Source organism: Dermochelys coriacea, chromosome 1 (genome assembly GCF_009764565.3).
Source record: "Dermochelys coriacea isolate rDerCor1 chromosome 1, rDerCor1.pri.v4, whole genome shotgun sequence".
NCBI classification, from domain to species: Eukaryota; Metazoa; Chordata; order Testudines; family Dermochelyidae; genus Dermochelys; species Dermochelys coriacea.
In genome coordinates, this window is record NC_050068.2 from 12,816,543 (window position 1) to 12,830,317 (window position 13,775).

At 45.9% G+C, this 13,775-nt stretch overlaps 1 protein-coding gene across 1 annotated transcript in view; it reads left to right on the forward strand.

Annotated features, from left to right (window-relative positions):
• The first annotated feature begins 261 nt into the window (after positions 1-261).
• DGAT2 (diacylglycerol O-acyltransferase 2) overlaps positions 262-13,775 on the forward strand; it is a 38,242-nt gene continuing 24,728 nt past the window's right edge. The window contains exon 1 of the mRNA XM_038412196.2: positions 262-466. Coding sequence (XP_038268124.1) covers positions 427-466 — 40 coding nt within the window. The 5' untranslated portion in view covers positions 262-426. The remainder of the gene's footprint in view (positions 467-13,775) is intronic.

The window sequence follows — 13,775 nt, forward strand, 5'->3', positions numbered from 1 at the left end:
GTGGCGCCCAGGGCCGCCCCCGGCCCTTTCCGCCGGCTCCACGCACCGGCCACCGGGGGCGGAAGAGCCCGGCCGCTCGCTGGCAAGCGATTGCCACTGAAATTGCACGCGCCTCCCGCCCTCGCGAGCTTGGCTTTTTTTTTTTTTTTTTTTTTTTTTTTTTTTTTTTGCAACACCCCGTTTCAACATATCTATTTTTATGAAGCTCCCTCTGGAGCAAGCTCCCGGGCAGCCCGCCGGCGGCATCACCATCCCCGCGGGAGGGGGAGGCAGGGCGCTTGCGCGCCGCCTCCCTCCCTGCCTCCGGGCCGGCCGATATAAAGCCTCGCGGCGCGGCCGGCCGGGGGCTGCGCCGCGGTCTCCGCCTCCCACGGACGCCCGGGCCGCGGCATGGACCTGCCGGGGGGCCGCCGACGCTGAGCCGCGATGAAGACCCTCATCGCCGCCTACTCGGGCGTCCTGCGAGGTAACCGCAGCCTTCCGAGCGGCCGCTCGCGGGGCCCATACGCCTCTATATGGACCAGCCGCGGGCGAGCCTCCAGGGCGAGGAATTGGGCCGGTCTCCGCTCCTGGGTGTCCCATTCTCCCCCCGCCACCTCCCAAAGCTTTGCACGGCTGGTGCAAAGTCTGGAGGGGGCTGGCTGCTGCATTAGGCGTTCTGTGCCCCCCCCCTTGCCTGTGCGCGCCCCCCTGCGCTGGGGGGGGGGGGGTTTCTTTCCCCGCCTGTTGATTGTGTGACTGACTAACCTGCCTGCTGCAGGGGTGTTTGGAGCATGGCTCTGTGGCAGGTGCACTCGCAGGCTGCTTGGCTCTTCGTTTTGGGAGGGCTGTTGGGGCCGGAGCCTTGGCGCTGTGTGTTGTGAGGCTACGTCTCCCTCTCCCCCCCCAGTAGCAGCGTGGCTGTATCTTAAGGCCCTGGTTCTCAAGCTGGGGTATGTGTACCCTGGGGGTACACACAGGTCTTCCAGGGGGTACGCCAGCTCCTCCAGATACTTGCCTAGCTTTACAACAGGCTACGTAAAAAGCACTGTCCGTACACACTGAAATTTCATACGGACAAAATGATCAAGCGGGCTATTTTTCAGGAAGAGTGTGGCTGCGACACTTTTTTTTTGGTATTTTTATGTCGGATTTTTGTAAGCAAGTAGGTTTTAAAGTGAGGGAAAACTTAGGGGCCTGTAAGATAAAGCAGACTCCTGGAAGGGGCACAGTCGTCTGGAAAGGTTGAGCGCCCCTGCCTTAAGGAAAAGAAAAAAATACTTGGAGCGTTGTCTGCAGCTTTGGGAGCCTTCCATGGGGGTCTTTTTGGGGTTGACTCTCTCAGCGAGGCTTGGAAAAGCTGCTGGGTTTGTCAGACTCTGATGCCTCAAAGCCTGTCACAAGTGTCTCTTTCCAGGTTTGATGTGTTCCTGACGTTCTCATTTTCCTAACACCACATGGGATTTTGGGTGCCAGGGGAAGAGGAATACAATAGCTTTTATTATCAGCCTTGTGGATGCAAATGACCATTTCATTGGAAACTAGCTGTGAAAACTTAATTTAGTTCCTTAAATGCTACTTTTCCTATACTCGTGGCAGTAGGAAGAAGCTGGAAAGAAGTGACTGATGGCCATCTCCCTAAAACATCTTAAAGATTAAGTTTAAAAATAGGCTTTTTATCCGGGGCAGTATGAGTTAGTGGCTAAGACTTCCTTTCACCTCTACAAAACTCTCCTCTCATTTCTGTAGTGAAATGGGGTTGGTGACTCTCAGCTGTGGTGAGGAGAGACCTGAAGGAGACTTCCGGCTTGACAAACTATCTGTTTATCGACCCTGAACACCCCATCTAGGGAGGGTCGAACCTTTACCTCAGGGTTGAGGTCACGGGTCGGGCGATGTGATGAAGCTCGTGTTACAGCTGCCTTGGGAAACAAGGCCTCTGAAGGTACAGCAGCAATAAAGTGGCAAGTGCAAATGTTTACGCCTCAGAGCCTGCTCTCTCCCCTTTAGAGAAACCGGTTTACTGGCGTTTTAGCAGTGATGCAGGGCTTCCACACAGGTAGTTTTACTTTGATAAACTAAAACTTTAAAAATCACCCACACTTGATGATCTGTACCACAGTGCAGCCTGGAGACCCCCTCGTGCTGTACACGTACCTGTTGAGATGGCGCCTGCTCTGAAGAGCTGAGTAGACATTGGACAGAGAATGGGAAAGGAAATGGTGGCCCTGAGGTAAAGTGACCTGTCCAGGCAGGGTTTGCCAACGTGAAGAGCTGTTGGGGGGGGGACTCCCACTCTTCTGACTTCTATTCCAGTGCCCTGTCCACTAGCATGCACTCCCTCCACTACTGTCCTTGCCTCTGGATTTCTGGTCTTCCATGTCTCTCTTGGGCTCCCATCCTGCAAATAGCTTTGATGTGGATGCCTGTGTAACACCGACAGACCCTGCTTGTCGGTGGGTGGGATCGAACCTGGATGTGGGGAGGGATAGCTCAGTGGTTTCAGCATTGGCCTGCTAAACCCAGGGTTGTGAGCTCAATCCTTGAGGGGCCCATTTGGAGATCTGGGGCAAAAATTGGGGATTGATCCTGCTTTGAGTAGGGGGTTGGACTAGATGGTCCCTTCCCACTCTGATAGTCTGTGATTCTATGATCTCTGGAGCTAAATGCTTGAGCCTCTACTGCATGAGCTAAAAGCCACATGGCTCTTAGCTGAGGCTGTAGCAGACTCATTAATTCTAAGTGGCCTCAATGCCACTAGAGGGGACAGAACACCACACTCAGGAGGTGAGTGGGTTATACCAGTATGGAACCAGGAGACACCTACACAAGGCTCTGTGTAAGCAGTTCTGATTGCAGGGTCTTGGAAAAGAGACTGTATTTTGCTCTCCTGGTCAGCACTAAGAATGCTGTTGGCCCTTAATAAATAAAACCAAGAAGTTGTGGTAAACTGACAAAAGCAAAGATTTTCCCTGGTGCCATTTGGAGATGAGAGCCTGTGACATGAGCTGACAGTGCAGTGTAAACTGCACTACTCCACTTTTGTACTTCACTTACTCTGTTAAGAAAAGACTAAATCATTCATGGAAGGTATCAGATATGTAGCACCTGATAGATCACAATGGCACCTCCTTTGTGAAGCCCATTCTGAGCCAATATGTTAATAATGTATTTAGGGCATGTGCTTGTTTTAAAGTGGCCTGTTTACATACAGTGTAGTTGGCCTTACCTCAAAATAATCTGATTTAGAGCTGTCTTAATTCTCCATGCAGGTCCGTTTCCCTTCAGGCCTGCACTAGTGCATTTGCAAATTCTCTTCTACAAGTATGACTTGTTCACCTTGGAAGGAAGGTATTGCTTTGGTAAGTGTAGCTTCCTTCCAAAGTGAAGTTAATTAAATGTCACCACTTTCTAGGCTTGCAAGCTGTTCACAATTCTGCAATTCGTCAGACGTGACTGATACCTGTTTGGGGGGGGGGGATTTTAAAAGCCTGTCTAAAAACAAGAAGGGCCCCATTCCGAGAAGCTGTGGAACCTTGTGATTCTTCCGGTACCACTGGAATGAGTTTTGTCTCTTACAGAAACTGTTTGATGGGATTCACCTGGCAGAGCACAGGGAATTTAGAGGCAGTGTGACTTAGTGGGTCGTGGACTGAGCTAGTAGTCAGGAGTCCTGGATTATATTTCCCAGTTCTGCCATTGATCTGCTGCGTGATACTGGGCAGATCACTTCACCTGTCTGCCTCTGGTTCCCTCTTATCCCCTGACTTTGTCAATCTAGATTGTAGCCTCATTAGGGCAAGAACTCTCTCTCACTAGATGTTTGTGTAGTGCCTAGCATAATGGGACCCTAGTCTGCTGTAGCTTCCAAGAGCTGCCCTAATACAAGTAGTCACTTGTGGTCTCCAGGCTTGTCCTCTGAAAAGAAGAGTTACCCCACTTGAATAGTGGGATCAGCAGTGATGCCCAGCACTGAGTCTGTTTTGTTTTTTTCCTTCTGCTCCAGAAAGAGGTGGGCAATGGGGGTGGAATGAATTTAAAATGTTTCCTCTAAGCATCGTCTGTGCAACAATTTACACCAATGCTAGGAATGGGTTGAAGCCAAGATAAGAGTTCACTGCATGGATTTGTCTAGTATAGACAAACTTCCTGTGAAACTTTTCAGAGTAGCAGTTGTGTTAGTCTGTATTCGCAAAAAGAAAAGGAGGACTTGTGGCACCTTAGAGACTAACACCTTTTTTTATTTGAGCATAAGCTTTCGTGAGCTGTAGCTCACGAAAGCTTATGCTCAAATAAATTTTAGTCTCTAAGGTGCCACAAGTCCTCTTTTTCTTCCTGTGAAACTGCTCCTCAGCCCAAAGACAGTACCAGACTCTGCTGGCACTTCCTCCGCTGCTGGTTTTTGGCCCAGTGGATCTGTACTTTGCGTGGCAAGACCCAGCAACAAGCTTACCTGAGTGGTGAGTCGCACAGCCCTATGCCCTAGTGTGCAAGTGGTGCAGAGCCCAGGACAATCCTGATGAGCTGGAAGTCCAGGATCCAGGGGCCTCTGAATGCGGCAGGGTCAGGTGCACACTCTGTTGCCTTTTGGGTTACTGTCTTGGAGAGTGACAGGTTTCAGAGTAGCAGCCGTGTTAGTCTGTATTCGCAAAAAGAAAAGGAGTACTTGTGGCACCTTAGAGACTAACAAATTTATTAGAGCATAAGCTTTCGTGAGCTTGCTGTAGCTCACGAAAGTTTATGCTCTAATAAATTTGTTAGTCTCTAAGGTGCCACAAGTACTCCTTTTCTTTTTGTCTTGGAGAGGTAGGAGAGAACAGCCTAATGTTCACCACAATGCATAGATTGCCTCAGGTCTGCATCTAGGGGCTGCTGCTTGGGAATCCTTGGGGGAAAAATTGCTTCCACTTTTCACCCTCTGTCTGTTCACCTGCCTCCCACAGGGTCCCCTGGCCAGTGCTGTTTTCAGCAGGCGCTAGATGCCATCTGGGAAGTAGCAGCCAGCAAGAAGCTGGGAGAGGTACTGCTGTGTGGAGGGCAGAGCAGCACTGTAGCACAGACCATCTTGTTTTTCAGCCCCCATCTTCTTTTCTCCTCGCTCAAGGAAGGGCCGCTGCTTCCCAGAACTCCTCAGTGGCCCCCCTCCAGCTCCTTTCCTATCCTGATCCTCCTGGCGAACTCCATCTTTACCCTGTGTAACCACCTTAGCTCCTGTCCTGCCCTGAGCCCTTCCCTCGGCTTGCCAATCTGGTTTCTTCCCTTCAGGCAATCATGCCTTTGGGGGTACAGATCAAACAGGATTAGTGAGAGCTGTGCTGCTGGGGTGTGCATGCAAATCGATGGGCTGCCTGTGAAGTCTGTGTGTTTGTACTGTGCTGGCCCGTTGCGCACAGCAGGAGCAAAGAGGGTCTCGGAGACAGCACTCTAGAGCAGGAGGTGATGCTGCAGCTGGACTTGAAGCTTAGTAGGCCTGGTCAAGGTTTCGTTCTAGATCCAGGCCCCGGACACTTGCCACCAGGCACTATATGCTAATCTGGCCCTACTTACTGCTGTGTCCTTCAGCAGCCCCTTTTTCTTATAGTAATTCTCTGGCTTTTAGCACTGGCTACTCCTGGACTGAACCTGTTCAGAGCTAAAACTGAAACCTATAAAATAGCTGTGATTTGCATAAATCTAGCAGTTTTTTGTGTTGTGGAGTCTCTGGCTTATATCCCTTTTTTGGGGGGGGTGTAAATTCTGCTTGGGGCAGTCTGTTCTATAAGGGCACCGATGTAAAAGACTTAAAGGTATTTACACTAGTGCAGTTTATCCAGGTTCAGTACTAGGATAAGATGCACTAGTACAAATGAAAATGCATTATTGTCAATCGTGTCTTCACTAGAGTTTTCACTGGTGGCTTAAAATTCACTATAGGACAAGGCTTAAGGATCAACAGCTCTTCTGCTTGTAGTTTCAGGTACCAAGTGTGAATGGGAAGAAGCTGTAGTAGGAACCAGAATAGGTGAGTGATTTGACTGCAGAGAGGGAAGTGATGAAGCCAGGCAAAAAGGCTCTAGCAACTCAGTATCACAGATCACTTAAGATTTTACCTGTTTCTGTCAAACAATCAATAATGCCACTGGAGTTCCTTGCGTGTCTGTCCTTACTATTGTTTGCCTCCACTTAAAGGAATAACTCTCCATCACCACTGTCTTCTAGAAAATACACTTCAGTGTCTGCTTCCTTACAGGATGGTACTAATCAGAAAGTCTTTAAGATCGACCAGTCTGTTTCTAGATCTGCACAGCATGCAGTACTTGAGGCAATATTGCAACATATCTACTCTCCAAAGCTCTTTGGATCCTTCTCACCAAGGGAATTCCATATGAAGGATATACCAGTTGTAGATTATAGTCCAGCACAGTTCATAATCCTGCTGGAAGGTTATCTTTCAGATGATTAGAAATGGGCAACCTGCCGCAGAGGATTGGTGGCTGTATAACCGCTATTCAAGCTCAGGCTGACTTAGAATATCCTATCTTGTGAAACTTGCCAGAGGAGAAAAGGAAGATGGGGTGGAAAAATAGTGTGGAAAAATCTATCCATAAGTACCTATGAATTACTGAGTTCAGTGCTGCTGGTGGTGCTCTCCCCAGTCCTTCTGATTTACTGTCATGGGGTGGGGGTGGTCTTTGAGCCTTATGTGATCTTTACAGAAAGTCTACTGCATACATATTCAAGCCTGAAGGGAATCTGTTCTTCCTCTTTAACTTTCCTTCAAGTTGATGAGCAGTGTGGTTCCTTAACTGCAAACAGAGGTGCCTGATGCTTTTTCTGCAAAACTTTCAGCTGTTTTTGGCCAGAGATAAAGCAAGGCAGATGCACCTAATTTTTGTGCCCTTGATAAAAATGCTGAAACTGTCTTGTTGCCCAGGTAATTCCCAAAGTGCTAGGTGATGTAGAGAAGTGCTTCAATTGTTCCTGCAGTTGGGCATGGGCAGTGGTGTAGATCAGTGTCCTGACTGTCACCTCAAAGAGCTCTGCCTGCTAGACATGATTGCTAATAATGTGCTCCATATTATTGGATGGGAGATTGTGCTATCTGTAGTCACATTCCTGAAATGGTGTTCTGGAATGGGTGGCCATAACTGCAGCCAGTAAACATTCCAAAGTGGAGCAGATAGCGAATGGGACCAAAGAACAGTTACTGTCTTATTACTGCTTCAGCAGAAGATGATAGCTCCTATTTTTGCAGGATTAAATTTTGGACCCAGGGAAGAGATTAATGTAAATGGTGGTCAAAGACCAGGTCAGTCCATATCTTCCTTGCTTCCCCTCATAAATGGGCTAACCCTGGATGTCTTAAGTAGAACCAGTCTCATTCTCTTCCAGACATGGAAAGGGGATGCTGGGGGCATGGTGGGCTTTTTTCTTAAATTCTAGTTAAATACTAGTAGCTTAGAATATAACACTTATGGCTGAACTATGAGCAGTCCTTCTGATCAAGTCAAAATTTGTCACCTCTGTTACTCATGTAATACAACACCTAGTACTTCGGTTGGGGGAGGGGACTCCTTGGCAAACTCCTTCCAATTGTTTGGAGATTCCCTGTGAAGAGAAGACAAGGAAGACTTGCACTTAGTGCCACCAGTAACTAAACTGTGTAGAGGTATGTTGTAATTCACCTTTACAAATTCTCTAACCTCCTCTGTGATCTCTTAACAAACCTAGTACTACCAAGAAGTCTTTCCATGAACTGCAGTATCTCTGATATCCCAGAATACATCATTCTGTCCCACACTAATGGACTGGAAAGTACTAAGTCAGAATTCTAAATAAGTAATCTAAAGCTTTCCATGCCAAAAAGCTGGCTAAGCATTCAGCACAAACTTGAGTTTACAATTCAGCTTAATCCCTCTTGAATAACCCTCTGAATTACTTCTGATAAACACTTCATAATTGGTTTTTATTTTGTTGGATTAATGTTTGTAATTGGTTTTCTGAAAGTTACTCAAACACTTAGCAACCTGTTAAATCTCCTTCTGATAAATAGCTTTTCGTTGCTGTGCATTTGCCCTGGAGTATGTATCACTTCACCATGAAGCAGCAAATCCTAGCATACATGATGCATAGTGCAGTTTCAAGCATGGGTGTGTTGGTGGTAGCATATTACCAATCTGCAATACCCAATATTAGGGGTTGTTAGTAAAGTAAATAGCCCATCTGTTTTATAGTCTCCAGGAAATGCTGAAGAACAAGTCTAGGAGAGATTAAACACGTCCTTGGCTCAGGAGAAAGAGGGTAGGGACCCACTCCAAGAGTAGAGTGTATAGAGACTTACTCAAGGTAAGTAAACATACCTCTGAATGGTAGCACCTGCAACTATGCTGTGATAAAATTACAAGGATTAGGTTTTCATGCTTCTGGTATAAACTAATTGCTGGCTGTCTCCAGAAGGAAACTGTCTCACAGGGTAAGGTATTGTACAACTATGTCTTCCTCTCCAGTAACTGGCATTGAGCACTTTTGGAGGCAGGATGCTGGACAAGATTGGTCTGTACCACTGATTATTGCAGAGGAGCTGTTCTAGTTGTACCTTGGAGGCCTTCTGTTAAGGCTTACACTAAGGCAGTTTGGCTTTTGCAAAAACTACAGCATTAGGAATTCTCCTAGATCTGGATTTGCCAGCAGCCATGCTCCTGATGGACTGTGTTGGATTGTATAAGGTATACCCTAATGCTGGGTTCTTCATTGTTTGCAGATGTAGAATCTTTCTCTTGTCTCAGACTTGAAGATGCCTTTGGTTTAAAGGATTCAACAAAATATCCTCTGACACAATATGGCTACTGCGGAGGGCAATGTAGTAGCATGGTTTGCAATTCCACAATGCATTTGACTTAGACACCCCCTCCCTTTTTTTTTTTTTAAATTATCTTACAAAGCTAAGAAGTTAATACTTTTGCTGCCTTCATCTCTTTATGATTGTGTTGCAATTATCCCTCTTGGCAAGCTAAATCAAAACCGGTCCTGAGAAGCAGTGATAGTTAAGCTATCTGTTTTAGGTGACTGCTACCAATGCATCCGATGAAGTGAGCTGTAGCTCACGAAAGCTTATGCTCAAATAAATTTGTTAGTCTCTAAGGTGCCACAAGTCCTCCTTTTCTTTTTGCGAATACAGACTAACACGGTTGCTACTCTGAAACCTGCTACCAAAGGAAGATCATTCCCCTAATTTTAGCTACATAATTATCTCAAACTGTAATCCTAAATCTGCATAGTCTCATTCACTCCCCCCTGACTTCTAAATCCCTCTGATTTTATTGAGTTCTTTTACAGACTTCAGTTACAATTCAGCCGATGCTAATCGTGTACTGTTCAGCCCCCTTTTTCAGACAGGGCTGGTTCTTATTTTGGATGTGTCCACTTGAACACATGGCTGTTTATCCGCAGCTAGGAAAGTTCCCCCTCCTCTTGGGAGGACAGGTTGCTAGGCAGACTTAATGGAATTCCCTTCAAGCTGATAAACATGCAGCTATTCCTTATGGTTAACTTTCTTCTAGGGTTTGGTATTGCTAGCATCACTAGTGAGATGAATATCTTGCGTCTCAACTATAATACAAGAATCCACCCATACTAATGTTACTGCTAGAGGCTCTTTACAAATATTAATTCTTGCAATGCCATTACATCAGGTAAGTATTTTGCCACTTCTGTAGGCAGAAACCTGGTCAGCTCCCACTTAAGTCAATAGAGGTTTTTCTTAACTGACTTAAATGGAAGCAGGATCACATGCAAGATAAGCAAGATGTGTGATGGGGCGGGGGAAGGGAGGCTAAATAACATGTTGAAAGACGTTGTCGTCATTGTTGGAGCTGAGCCTCAAATTAGCATCTACCTCCAGTACAGTGCTGCCTCTTTCAAACTGACTTTATAACTAAAGTAGTGAGGGGACACAAAGGATTACTGCAGAGTTGCTGGTAACCTTCCCCACCACCCAATACTAGCTGGGAGCCTTGTGTTTTTAAAGGGGCACTGCGCTTCTCTTTGACTATCTTACTGACTAGCCTTACTTACAGCAGCTGAAATTACTCCAAGGTAATTTCAGTTGGTTTACACACATCTTCATCAAATGCACCCACCAGCTCCTCAAAACAAGAAGAAGCTGTGAGCCTTTGACAGCAACAGGGAGAGAATGTAAAAATGCAGTTGTAAAACCCTGCCACGTTCTGTTGGATTTGGGGGTCCAATTTTGTATTGGAGACTACTTGGAATTCATTTAACTTCTCAATTAAACCTAACTACTACAAAACTGGCATCCTTCTAAACAGTTCACTTCAGAACAGGCGATGCTGCCTTCCATTCTCTTGTGCTGCCTCTAACATCCTGTCTAGTAGATTCATAGATACTAAGGTCAGAAGGGACCACTCTGATCATCTAGTCCGACCTCCTGCACAGCGCAGGCCACAGAATGTCACCCACCACTCCTATGAAAAACCTCACCCATGTCTGAGCTATTGAAGTCCTCAAATCATGGTTCAAAACTTCAAGGAGCAGAGAAGCCTCCCTCCAGTCAACCATGCCCAATGCTACAGAGGAAGGCAAAAAAACCTCCAGGGCCTCTCCAATCTGCCCTGGAGGAAAACTCCCTCCCGACCCCAAATATGGCAATCAGCCAAACCCTGAGCACATGGGCAAGATTCACCAGCCAGATACCCAGGAAAGAATTTTCTATAGTAAATCAGATCCCATCCATCTAATATCCCATCTCAGGGGATTTGGCCTACTTACCCTGAATATTTAAAGATCAATTACTTACCAAAATCCCATTATCCCATCATACCATCTCCTCCATAAACTTATCGAGTAGAATCTTAAAACCAGATAGATCTTTTGCCCCCACTGCTTCCCTTGGAAGGTTATTCCAAAACTTCACTCCTCTGATGGTTAAAAACCTTCGTCTGATTTCAAGTCTAAACTTCCTGGTGGCCAGTTTATACCCATTGTTCTTGTGTCCACATTGGTGCTGAGCTTAAATAATTCCTCTCCCTCTCCTATATTTATCCCTCTGATATATTTATAGAGAGCAATCATATCTCCCCTCAACCTTCTTTTAGTTAGGCTAAACAAGCCAAGCTCCTTAAGTCTCCTTTCATAAGACAAGTTTTCCATTCCTCGGATCATCCTAGTAGCCCTTCTCTGTACCTGCTCCAGTTTGAATTCATCCTTTTTAAACATGGGAGACCAGAACTGCACACAGTATTCTAGGTGAGGTCTCACCAGTGCCTTGTATAATGGTACTAAAACCTCCTTATCCCTACTGGAAATGCCTCTCCTGATGCATCCCAAAACCGCATTAGCTTTTTTCACAGCCACATCACATTGGCAGCTCATAGTCATCCTATGATCAACCAATACTCCAAGGTCCTTCTCCTCTTCCGTTACTTCTAATTGATGCGTCCCCAGCTTATAACTAAAATTCTTGTTGTTAATCCCTAAATGCATAACCTTACACTTCTCACTATTAAATTTCATCCTATTACTATTACTCCAGTTTACAAGGTCATCCAGATCCTCCTGTATAATATCCCGATCCTTCTCCGAATTGGCAATACCTCCCAGCTTTGTATCAACTGGAAACTTTATTAGCACACTCCCACTTTTTGTGCCAAGGTCAGTAACAAAAAGATTAAATAAGATTGGTCCCAAAACCGATCCCTGAGGAACTCCACTGGTAACCTCCCTCCAACCTGACAGTTCGCCTTTCAGTAGGACCCGTTGCAGTCTCCCCTTTAACCAATTCCTTATCCACCTTCTGATGTTCATATTGATCCCCATCTTCTCCAATTTAACTAATAATTCCCCATGTGGCACGGTATCAAATGCCTTACTGAAATCTAGGTAAATTAGATCCTCTGCATTTCCTTTATCTAAAAAATCTGTTACTTTTTCAAAAAAGGAGATTAGGTTGGTTTGGCACGATCTACCTTTTGTAAAACCATGTTGTATTTTGTCCCATTTACCATTGACTTCAATGTCCTTAACTAATTTCTCCTTCAAAATTTTTTCCAGGACTTTGCATACTACAGATGTCAAACTAACTGGCCTGTAGTTACCTGGATCACTTTTTTTTCCTTTCTTAAAAATAGGAACTATATTACATATTATTATATACACTTGCAATGTCTCTGGTTAGCTACTTGAAGCTTCTGTCCTCTGAATTTGGACCTGCATCTGACTGTTGTATTTGCCTGTGAATTGTAAGTGGGGGGAGCCCCCTCAAGTGTGACAGGTGGCAGCATGCTTACTGCAACTCTTAGAAGGTCTGCACGCTCACACTAGGTCTGTCATATTCCGACACAAGGATTTCCTCCAATTTGCCTAGTAATGACCTTCAAAGGAGGTGGGTGAGGTGAATCCTTTCCCCACAAAGCAGTGTCACCCTCCCGACAGTCATGTAGGCTGAAGAGGGTTAGTAGCACTTTTCTGGGTGGACCATCCAGAGGCAAGGTGCTCCAGTGGATTGAACTGGGAGTCTATTCCCAGCTTGATCACTGACCTGCTGGGTGATCTGTGGCAACCTCTCTGTTCCACTATTTGCACACCACCTGTTGCAGTGGGGCCCTGACTGGAATCTGGGTGCTGCTGTAACACAAATAATGGAAGGCTCTATAGATGCTTAGTTCATTTGGGCTGGGGAGGGAGGAGAGACCCAATTAGGACTTCCTCTGTTCCTGGGAAGTGCTGTTGACACCTTAGTGACATCCTCATAGCCCCCGTGACACTTGAGCACATGCTCCATAACTGAGCAAGGGGCTTGGTTTCCTTGCTGTGATGCCTGCAGAGATCCTGTCCCCCAGTGACGGCTGCAGAGGGGGGAGGAACCTTGAGAGTTCAGTAGCCTCCCAGTACTATGAGGCTGGTGCCCTGTGTGGTAGCTGGGGGTGTCCTAGACAGTAGATGTACTTCTAGACTGTATATATGTGATGTTGCCCAGTCAGTGACACTTCTGTTGAGTTCTGTCCCCCCCACGCACGTCTTTCTAGACAAAGCCCCCAGTAAATTGGGAGATTCCCCACAGATCTTAGATAATGAGTGGTATGAAGTTGTCCCCATGGCCTTCCCTGGGCTGTTCCATTGATGTGCCTTAATACTCTCAGTCCTTAATGCCTCTGCTGGGACTTTCAGCAAGGGGACCAATTAGTACAGACTGAATTAACATGTCCTTTAGGAACTGAACTGAGACTCCTCCCTCAAGCTAACAGAGTGCTTGTCTGCCTTATGACCATCTTAAGCTAGATTCAGGCCGGTGACCTGCCATAGGAGGAAAGCTACCTATCCAATTACTAAAAGAAAAGGAGTACTTGTGGCACCTTAGAGATTAACAAATTTATTTGAGCATAAGCTTTTGTGAGCTACAGCTCACTTCATCGGATGCTTATGCTCAAATTTGTTAGTCTCTAAGGTGCCACAAATACTCCTTTTCTTTTTGTGAATACAGACTAACACAGCTGCTACTCTGAAACCTATCCAATTACTAACTCTTGTACTAGTTCTCCCTGTGGAATAGTTCAGTGCTCCCAAACACGCTTCTCACTTCTTATGGAATCTGACTTCACATAAAATTGCAATGCTTATTTCAAAGGAAAACTTAAAAATGCTTGTGAGCTTGAGCTTGGACTTGTGCATTAATACTGGCTTCTAGCTAATATTGGTGAATAGAATTTGTGGTTTAAATCAAACTAATTGTAAGGCTACATCTCAAACTTCTAGTGAAACAGGGTGTTTTTTATCTAAATCATATTAGAAGCTAGCACCTG